Source organism: Rhinoderma darwinii, chromosome 1 (assembly GCF_050947455.1).
Source record: "Rhinoderma darwinii isolate aRhiDar2 chromosome 1, aRhiDar2.hap1, whole genome shotgun sequence".
In the NCBI taxonomy this organism is placed as follows: domain Eukaryota; kingdom Metazoa; phylum Chordata; class Amphibia; order Anura; family Rhinodermatidae; genus Rhinoderma; species Rhinoderma darwinii.
This window is the reverse complement of record NC_134687.1, coordinates 389,915,288-389,926,415: the sequence shown is the minus strand read 5'-3', so window position 1 is coordinate 389,926,415 and position 11,128 is coordinate 389,915,288. Positions and strand designations below refer to the sequence as shown.

The 11,128-nt window shown below is 48.9% G+C and overlaps 1 protein-coding gene across 1 annotated transcript in view; it reads left to right on the top strand.

Moving 5' to 3' along the window:
* The first annotated feature begins 411 nt into the window (after positions 1-411).
* The window catches only part of LOC142742514 (G-protein coupled receptor 54-like), a 91,130-nt gene continuing 80,413 nt past the window's right edge, over positions 412-11,128 (top strand). Inside the window, exon 1 of the mRNA XM_075852338.1 lies at positions 412-865. Coding sequence (XP_075708453.1) covers positions 520-865 — 346 coding nt within the window. The 5' untranslated portion in view covers positions 412-519. The remainder of the gene's footprint in view (positions 866-11,128) is intronic.

Here is an 11,128-nt window from a genome sequence, read left to right as displayed (position 1 = left end):
CAACATATGTATAAAGAAGGTTATTAGGGAGATGAACTTTACGAGGTAAACCAGGAGAGAGAAATTAATAGGAACACATATAATTTATGTCAATTTACAGGTGTTTTCATCACATAATGCTGAATCACAGTAAGTTACAATTTGAGTAGAATAGGAGTAATAGTCTTGAGCATTAGGACCCAGAAGATGCCTTATGCTTGCACTATTTTTTGTCCTGATCTCACTGACTCTCATCCTTGATGATTCTACCCAGTGAAGCAATAAGCAGCAAACATGCAATGAGACTTAAGAGAAGGATGTTCATGATGAGCACCTTCAGTTACAAGCTGCACATCTTCAGGCTGGGTAGAGGACGCATGATACCCAGGCTCATCACCCTTTGCTCGGGACATATCATTGTGTGATCACTTGAAGAACAGCTTTCTCTGTACTACTCTCATACAGTGACTATAAATAATCAGAGCTACAAAAAATATTCACAATTGATATCTTCAGTGAAAAGTACAACATGTACTGTGGATGACGTGGATGTCAAAGCAACTACTACATTGTTTTCAAACTTTTCTAACCATGAAAGGAGCCACAGGAACCCCGATCCCTCTTGAGTTTATGTCAACTGAACGAGAAGACTTATCAATGCACTCTTGCTTTAATGACTCTGTGGAGGGTCCCCAAAATGACTCTCTGACCCGATCCAATAGAACATCGTATAACATGGAACAAACACCTCCTTTGCTTGTGGATGCCTGGTTGGTCCCTCTTTTCTTTGCGCTTATCATGCTGGTGGGACTTGTTGGCAACTCTTTGGTAATATATGTTATCACCAAGCACAAACAGATGAGGACAATAACTAACTTCCATATTGGTAAGCTAGAACTATTTCATGTAATATGTTTGGTTTCTTTATTTTCAAATATATTTCTCTGTCTCTTTACCTGTACAGTGTATGTTCTTGACCTTATGTTAGATGAAATTAGCTCAAATTTTCTAGTGTAATCTGTGTTGGAGAGGTAATCTCAGGAAATGCAGCAGGTGGGGTGATTTACCTACATCTCGCCCATATGTACCCAATATGCCCATAGATCCCTACGAATGTATCAAATATTCATGTACTAGATATAAAACATTCCCAAGTGCTATGCCATGGTCCCTAAGATCACTATTCAGAGATCGTATTTTAACAGACAGCATATTGGGAAATTCTAGCAAGTCTATTGCTCAGTTATTTCAGCTACATCTATTTAGTCACAGATGGTGTATTATGCTCATGGATGGTTATAAAGAATATATATGAAACAAGTGAATGTCATTGTATGTAAGTGTCTGTGTATTGTCAGACTTTCAGAGGTTTTGAATTGCATGTACTGTCACTACATCTGTACAGTGCTCATTCTCCGTTCTCTAACCTTCAAAACAGGTTGGAAAAAGGAAAATTTAAACCATCTGCCTAATACAAAAGTAGTCCCTCGCAGAGATTATCTGTTCTGTTATTTTTTTTTTACGGTTTCATGAAAATATGAAATATCCATTGAATTCTGTATTACAGAGAAATCCTACACTAGACCTACTAAGGCACCATACTGTAGCACATGGAGCTCCTTCGGCTTTGTGTGGCTCCATACATTCATATTTGTGCATGGTGCCTTGGATACTGAACTAACAAACTTACTTATTTCTTCTACACTGATCCTCTACCTATTTATATTAGTTTTCAGTGATGTTAGTAGAGGGAAAGGACTGTAATTATTTAGTAAATTGTCTCCAGAAAAAATAGGGTAGTTGTCACTATTAAACAATAAACAGATGTCACATGTAGCACAAATATTATTGATTTCATTATCAGCTGATCAGAAATTAAACTGGCTGTACAGGTAAGTGAGGAATGCTATTCTAGGGAAACTATGATTTTTAAGTGGAGTTACCTTTAAACAAATACACCTTCAAGGTTTTTAGACAGAGTATTCATTCCTTTTCCAAGCATACAAATATAAAAACCTTAAAGGGAACCTGTCACGTCAAGCATGCTTTCCAATCTGCAGGCATTATGTTCTATAGCAGGAGGAGCTGAGCAGATTTAGAGTTTTGTGGGAAAAGATTCAGGAAAACCTGTAATTTAATCCCTGCTCATTGTGGACTAGAGAGTACAATAGGCCGTCTCTACCATTGATTGACTGCCTTCCCTGTACAGGAATAACTGTCAATCATTGAGTAAGACTGCCCACCAGACCGCAGATGTCACATGAGCAGGGATTGAAATCTAAAAATTACAGGTTATTCAGGGGCGTAGCTAAAGGCTCATGAGCCTGGTGCAAAAGTCTATCTTGCCCCCCCCCCACTGAAACTTCTCATAGCCGACGGTCCGCAGCTTTCTCCTAAGTGACCCAATGATGCAGCACTAGCAGCCAGGGGCATCACTAAGGTCTTAAAATGCCATCACATAGACAAACTAGGGAACATCGAAGCAGGGGGCTGGACCCCTCTTATAGTCCAGAGTACTCACGGGTCAAAGATCGTCAAAAGGTCTGGTGCCCGCGCTGCCCCTTTAAGAGGGATCCGGCTGAGGTGAGTGGACGCGAGCGCTGGAGTCTCCTGAGGAGGAGGCTGGGGCCAGTGCTTGCCGACTCGTGGCTGCAGCTGTCAAGAGGGGAACGGAGCTGACAGCCCGCAGCCACGGACATTACAGTATCCCCCCTCGTACTCCCCCTCTTCTTGGGACAAGAGCGAAAGAGAAACTTCTTCAGAAGAGCAGGAGCATTGAGGTTCTCCTCTGGATGCCAGGACCTTTCTTCAGGACCAAACCCCCTCCAATCCACCAAATAAAAGATCTTTCCTCTTACTTTTTTGGTGTCCAGGATCTCTCGAACCTCAAAGGTGTCTGAAGGGCCGCTGGAGGCAACCACAGGCCTAGGAGTCTTGGTGTAGCGGTTCAGGACCACCGGCTTCAGGAGAAGACATGGAAGGAGTTGGGGATCTTGAAGGTAGGAGGCAGCCAAAGCTTATAGGAGACAGGGTTGATCTGCTGCAGGATCTCAAAGGGTCCTAGGAACCTGGGAGCAAATTTGCATGATTGCACCCTTAGTCGGATATTCCTGGAAGACAGCCAGACCCTCGTGCCAGGAAGAAACTAAAGAGGTTCTCTTCTCCTTGTGTCAGCCTTCCGTTTCATGTGGTTGACTGCCATCAGGATGGAGGATCGAGTTTGCTGCCAGATCTGTAGGAAGTCTATAAAGGTGGAGTCAGCCGCTGGAACCTCGGAAGTATCGGGCACCGGGAGAGGAATTCGTGGGTGCCGGACGTAGACAATGAAAAACGGTGTATTCCTTGTAGACTCGCTGGTGTGATTACTGTAGGAGAATTCTGCCCATGGGAGCAACTGCACCCAGTCATAATGCTGCTTGGAAATTAAGTGGTGTAGATAGTTCTCCAAGATCTGATTGATCCTCTCGACCTGAGCATTGGACTAAGGATGGTAGGCTGATGAAAAGTCCAATTTCACACCGAGGAGTCCGCAGAGGGCTCTCCAGAACTTCGTGGTAAACTGAACCCCCCGATCAGACACAATATGCTGCGGCAAGCCGTGCAGGCGGAAGATGTGCTGGATGGACAGTTTGGCCAGCTGAGGACCAGAAGGAAGACCGGTCAGAGGAACGAAGTGGGCCATCTTCGAAAATCGGTCCACCACCACCCAGACAGCACTGCATCCAGCAGAGATAGGCAGATCCGTAATAAAGTCCATAGCTATATGCTGCCAGGGAGCATTGGGCACAGGCAATGGCTGGAGCAGAGCAGCAGGTCTGGAGTGAGTGGCCTTGTTGGCTGCACATACAGAACAGGAAGAAATGAAGTCCATAATGTCCTTGGGCAGCGTGGGCCACCTGAAATGATGAGCAATCAGATCCCAGGTCTTACGGACCCCCGCGTGACCTGCCAGTCTAGAGGAGTGTCCCGAGCGTAGGATTCTTCCTCGATCAGCCAGGCGCACAAAAGTCCTGCCTGGAGGAATGTCCCGAACCTTGCAGGGGATTGAGAGAGACAATGCAAGATGGATCAATAATGTTCTGTGGACTCTCTACGGTGTCTTCCGTCTCTAAAGACCTGGACAAGGCATCGGCCCTCACATTCTTGTCGGCTGGGCGATAATGGAGCTCAAACTGGAACCTTGTAAAGAACAGTGACCACCTGGCCTCACGAGGGTTCAGCCTTTGGGCCGTCTGGAGGTAGGTCAGATTCTTGTGGTCTGTAAAAATCAGGATGGGATGAGCTGCGCCCTCTTGTAGATGTCTCCATTCTTCCAGTGCCAATTTGATGGCCAGTAACTCCCGATCTTCAATCGAGTAGTTGCGTGCTGCGGAAGAGAAGAGCTTAGAAAAATATCCACATACCCTTGACTTTCACTTGGGACCTCTCTGGAACAGGAGTGCACCAGCACCGGCAGAGGATGCGTCCACCTCCAACAAGAACTGCAGAGAGACATCCGGATGATGGAGGATAGAAGCTGACGTGAAGGCACCCTTCAGGCTATTGAATGCGGACTCTGCCTCGGGAGTCCACACCTTGGCGTTCATACCCTTCTTAGTAAGGTTAGAGATGTGAGAAGTCAGTGAGGAGAAGTTTGGTATAAACTGCCTGTAAAAATTAGCGAATCCCAGAAAGCGTTGTATGGCCCTCAAGCCTTAAGAACGTGGCCATTCCAGAACAGACTTTACCTTCTCAGGATCCATCTCAAGATCTCGATTTGAGACGATGTAGCCTAGGAAGAGTAGAGCATCTTTGTCAAACATGCACTTCTCCAGCTTGGCGTACAGACGATTCTCCCTTAACCGTAGCAGAACTTGACGGACATGTCTCTGGTGCGTTATAGGATCTGGAGAAAAAATCAAGATGTCATCATGGTAGAATACTACACAAACATAGAGGAGGTCATGGAAAATGTAATTCACAAACTCCTGGAAGACCGCGGGAGCGTTACACAGGCCGAAGGGCATTACTAGATACTCATAGTGTCTATCATGGGTGTTAAATGCAGTCTTTCATTCATCACCCTGGCGAATCCGGACTAGGTTGTAAGCCCCACGCAGGTCTAGTTTCGAAAAAATCCTGGCACCACGTATACGATCAAACAGGTCAGAGATCAGAGGCAACAGATATTTATTCTTCACCGTGATCTGGTTGAGACCTCGGTAGCTGATACAAGGATGAAGAGATCCATCTTTCTTTTTGACAAAGAAGAACCCGGCTCCTGCCGGGGAGAAAGACTTTTGTATGAAGCCCCTCTCCAAGTTCTCTTTCACATAGGCAGACATGGACATAGTCTCTGGCAAGGAGAGAGGATATACCCTACCACAGGAAAGGGATGCACCAGGAATCAGCTCGATAGGACAGTCATACGCCCGATGTGGAGGCAATGTCTCCACCTCCCTCTTGCTATAGACGTCCGAAAATGCTGCATAATGACTCGGCAATCCTGCCAATGACCGAGGCAGCGAAGGCTGAGCTGACCGAATCTGCATCAGGCAACGACCTGGACACTCAGGGCCCCACTGGAGAACCTTTCTAGAATTCCAGTCCAGAACTGGGGCATGCAGTCGGAGCCAAGGCAGGCCCAGCAACACAGGGTTAACAACTTTGGATAGCACATAGAAAGGCAGAAGTTCGGAGTGAAGGGCTCCCACTTGGAGCCTCAGCGGCTTGGTCACAGCTATAACTCGGTCTGGCAGAGGTTGTCCATAAACAGAAGCAACTGTCAACGGGTTCTCCAAAGGGGTGGTGGGTAATTGCAGAAGATCCACCAGGTCTCTATGGATGAAATTAGCAGCGGATTCAGAGTCTAGATATGCAGAAACCTGATGCGTTTTCTCGCCGGACACTATGGTCACAAGTATGGACAAGCTAGATAGAAGTCCATTCTTACCCAAGGTTGTCACTCCTAGCAACCCTAGGTTTTGGGATCTTTGGGGACACAGGCGCACAAGATGGCCACCGAGGCCGCAATAAAGATAATAAAGAGTCCAGATGTGCGTCTGCGTTGCCTCTCCTGGGTGGATAACTTATACTGGTCCCTTATCACAGACTCCTTAGGAGGATCGACATCTAAGGACATCAGGGGTTGCTGCAAAGTAGGAACCAAACAGGGAAGGGCTCCCTCCCGTCGAACCTCTTGGAGGCATTCTCGGATCCATATATTAATACGGGCAGACAGAAGGATGAGGTCATCCATGGTAGACGGCAGATCTCGGGCGGCAAGTTCGTCCTTAATTCTAGAAGCCAGAGGATGGCGTACTCACTCACGAAGGTGTCTCCTTGGCGTAGGTTAATCAAAGATGCCGCTGCAGATGAGACTCGTCCAGGCTCCTCAAACACCATGCGAAAAGTCTGGAGGAAGGCTTGGAAGTCACGGGTCTCTGGACCTTGTCTCTCCCAGATAGGGTTTGCCCATGCAAGAGCCTTGCCGGTGAGGAGAGAAATGATGAAAGCGACCCTTGCGCCATCCGACGAAAATGTCCTACTATACAGGCTGAAGTGGATCTGGCATTGCTTAAGAAATCCACGACAGGTACTTGCTTCTCCATCATAGCAGTCAGTAAGTGGCAAAGAAACATGCGGGTCAACACTGCCAAGAGGTGTAGTCTGAGGATCAACACTGCCAGGAGGTGTAGTAGGAGGAACAGCAGTTTGTACCTCCTGCCGACGTGCAAGGATGTTTAACGCCTGGAGGAGTTGGTCCTGTCGATACCGGAGGTTCAGCATATCCGCTCGCATCTCCTATAATGTCGTCATGGTCTTGGATCGACCAGCGGGGTCCATGGCCTGAGCGTACTGTCACGAAGGGTCTGTGGACCCACTGGGCCATACCGCCTTGGCGGTAAGGCAGCTTGCCAACAGGGAGCAGGTGAATGTCTATAGTTCGTATAGGTACCTGTGGCAGCTCAGACAGCAGCAAGGCAGGCTCGGCTGGGACTAGGCAGCAGGTGGACTTCAGGCGAGGTGAAGCAGGTCAGACGTGGATACAGCATGACACGACTTTGGCACAGCACAGTGCTCGACCAGGATGGTATGGAATGCTAGGAACAGGTACAGGAAAAGGTACAGGAACAGGTACAGGAACAAGTACAGGAACTGGGACAGGTACAGGAACAGGTAACACACTAGGAGGCCATCACATAGACAAACTATTGAACAACAACAATGCTCAGGCATCGAAGCAGGGGGCTGGACCTCTCTTATAGTCCTGGGTACTCACGGGTCAAAGTTTGTCAAAAGGTCCGGTGTGTGCGTTGCCCCTACGGGATCCTACTGAGGTGAGTGGACACGAGCGCTGGCGTCTCCTGAGGAGGAGGCTGGGGCCAGCGCTTGCCGACTCGTGGCTGCGGCTGTCAGGAGGGGACCAGAGCTGACAGCCCGCAGCCCCGGACATTACAGCTGGTTTATTGACAGCGTCCATTACTAAGTCGGGGTAAAAACTGTGGAGTTTGGATGGGACTCTTTACCATCTTGTCATAATCTTAAAGCCCGCCTTCTGTATTCTACTCGAGATAGAAGATTGGTGTGTCATGGTGTATAACCGCTTATGATGGTCTGCAGTCAAGGTGAGATTAAGGTCCGCCTCCCATTTAGACAAGTAAGTGGGGTGTGAGCCTTCCGCCGGGGAGTTCAACAGGGAATAAGTCAATGAGAGGGTGTGTCGCAAATGCCCTGTCAGTGTCCATAAGGTTTCTGTTAGGGATCTGACAGGTACTACATCTAGGTATACTCCTGGGATTAATCAATCCACACCTGAGGCCAGACCTGTTCGACTGACACCATCTCCCACCAACCAGGGTGGCAGGCTCAGGAGTGGGAGAGCCTATCGCGGCCTGCTCAGTCGGAGTTAGCTCCGCCCCCTGTCCTTTATTACCTGCTGTGTTCTCCTCCTCAGTGCTTGTAATTCTTTTGGATTCCTGGCCCCACTGCTGCTTGCTCCAGCCTGCTTCTGCCGTGCTTCTGCCTTGCTGCTGTTCTGCTTAACCCGCTTTGCTTTGCCTCCGGCTTGCTTCCTCCTCCGTGCTCACTTGGGTATACTCCACTTTATCCTGGTCCTGACAACTCATTCACCGCTCCGTTTCCTCGTGGCGTTCCGTGGGCTACTGCCCCTTCCCTTGCGTGTTCCCTGTTTGTTCTCCCGTGCACTTAGACAGCGTAGGGACCGCCGCCCAGTTGTACCCCGTCGCCTAGGGCGGGTCGTTGCAAGTAGGCAGGGACAGGGCGGTGGGTAGATTAGGGCTCACTTTCCCTTCACCTCCTTCCTGCCATTACATAATTACAAGCCGCTTACCTAGTCTACCATTTCCCCTACGTTGACGCTATCATGGACCCCCTTGAGACCCTGACCCAGCAGATGCAGGGCCTCTCCCTACAGGTCCAGGCCCTGGCCCAGAGGGTCAACCAGGGTGACGCTGCCGTAGTAGTTCCCCTCACCTCACCTCTAGAACCTGACCTCAAGTTACCTGACCGGTTCTCAGGGGACCGTAAGACGTTTCTCTCCTTCCGGGAGAGTTGCAGACTGTATTTCCGCCTTAAACCCCACTCCTCAGGTTCCGAGAACCAGCGGGTGGGTATCATCATATCCCGACTCCAGGAAGGGCCCCAAGAGTGGGCCTTCTCCTTGGCTCCTGACGCCCCTGAACTTTCCTCTGTTGATCGCTTTTTCTCTGCCCTCGGACTCATTTACGACGAGACTGACAGGACTGCTTTAGCCGAGAGTCAGCTGGTGACCTTACGTCAGGGTAGCAGACCGGTTGAGGAGTACTGTTCTGATTTTAGAAAGTGGTGCGTAGCTTCTCGGTGGAACGATCCGGCCCTAAGGTGCCAGTTTAGGTTAGGATTATCTGACGCCCTGAAGGATCTGCTGGTTAGTTACCCCTCTTCTGACTCCCTTGACCAGGTTATGGCCCTAGCAGTACGACTTGACCGACGTCTCAGGGAACGTCAGCTTGAACGCTTCAATGTGCTCCCCTCTGACCTTTCTGCGATTCCCCCCGAGGTCCCGTCTCCTCGCCCCTCCACGGAGGACTCGGAGGTACCTATGCAACTCGGGGCCTCCATGTCCCCTCGACAACGTAGGGAGTTTCGCAGAATGAATGGTCTCTGCTTCTACTGTGGGGACGACAAGCATCTTCTGAACACCTGTCCCAGGCGCAAGAATAAAAAGCCGGAAATCTTCCGCGCCTAAGTGATCATCGCGGAGGTCACTTGGGCGCACAGGTATTTCCCGTTAATGTGAAACGCAATAAAATTTTGCTTCCCTTTCAGGTCTCGTTTGCTGGCCGGTCTGTCACTGGCAGTGCTTTAGTGGATTCTGGCTCATCTGCTAATATCATGTCTGTGGAATTTGCTATGTCTCTAAAAATGCCTTTTATTGATTTACCTTATCCTATCCCTGTAGTAGGTATCGACTCAACTCCCCTTGCTAATGGTTATTTTACTCAGCATACTCCTGTTTTTGAACTCCTGGTTGGCTCCATGCATTTGGAGCAGTGCTCTGTACTGGTGATGCAGGGATTATCGTCTGATCTGGTATTAGGTCTTCCCTGGTTGCAGTTGCATAATCCCACGTTTGATTGGAATACTGGGGAGCTTACCAAATGGGGTAATGAATGTCTTATGTCATGTCTTTCTGTTAACTCTATTTCTCCCCGGGAGGAGGTAAACACGCTTCCTGAGTTTGTTCAGGACTTCGCCGATGTGTTTTCTAAGGAGGCCTCCGAGGTGTTGCCCCCCCATAGAGATTACGATTGCGCCATCGATTTGGTGCCTGGTGCCAAGCTTCCTAAGGGTAGGATATTTAATCTTTCATGTCCTGAACGTGAAGCTATGAGGGTGTATATCCAAGAATGCCTGGCCAAGGGTTTCATTCGCCCCTCGACTTCTCCTGTAGGTGCTGGCTTCTTCTTCGTGGGGAAGAAGGATGGTGGTCTTAGGCCGTGCATTGATTATCGTAACCTGAATAAGGTCACCGTAAGGAACCAGTACCCACTTCCTTTGATTCCGGATCTTTTTAATCAGGTTCAGGGAGCCCAATGGTTTTCTAAGTTCGATCTACGGGGGGCATATAACCTTATCCGCATCAAAGAGGGGGATGAGTGGAAAACTGCGTTCAACACACCCGAGGGTCATTTCGAATACCTGGTCATGCCCTTTGGGTTGTGTAATGCTCCTGCTGTCTTCCAGAATTTTATTAATGAAATCCTGAGAGATTACCTGGGTAATTTTCTTGTTGTGTACCTTGATGACATACTGGTGTTTTCCAAGGACTGGTCCTCCCACGTGGAGCATGTCAGGAAGGTGCTCCAGGTCCTTCGGGAGAATAATCTGTTTGCTAAGACTGAAAAATGTGTCTTTGGGGTACAGGAGATACCATTTTTAGGGCAAATCCTCACTCCTCATGAATTCCGCATGGACCCTGCCAAGGTTCAGGCTGTGGCGGAATGGGTCCAACCTGCCTCCCTTAAGGCGTTACAGTGTTTTTTAGGGTTCGCCAACTATTACAGGAGATTTATTGCCAACTTCTCGGTCGTCGCTAAGCCTCTTACGGACCTTACTCGCAAGGGTGCTGATGTCCTCCATTGGCCCCCTGAGGCCGTCCAGGCCTTTGAGACCCTCAAGAAGTGCTTTATCTCGGCCCCCGTGCTGATTCAGCCCAACCAAGAGGAGCCATTTATTGTGGAGGTTGACGCATCCGAGGTGGGAGTGGGGGCCGTCTTGTCCCAGGGTACCAGCTCCCTCACCCATCTCCGCCCCTGTGCTTACTTCTCTAGGAAGTTTTCGCCAACGGAGAGTAACTATGATATTGGCAACCGTGAACTTCTAGCCATTAAATGGGCTTTTGAAGAGTGGCGACACTTCCTGGAGGGGGCCAGACACCAGGTAACGGTCCTTACAGATCACAAGAATCTGGTTTTCCTAGAATCGGCCCGGAGGCTTAATCCTAGACAAGCTCGGTGGGCACTATTCTTTACCAGATTTAATTTCTTGGTTACCTATAGGGCTGGGTCCAAGAATATTAAGGCTGATGCCCTGTCACGTAGTTTCATGGCCAATCCTCCTTCCGAGAAGGATCCTGCTTGTATTTTACCCCCTGGTATAATCGTTT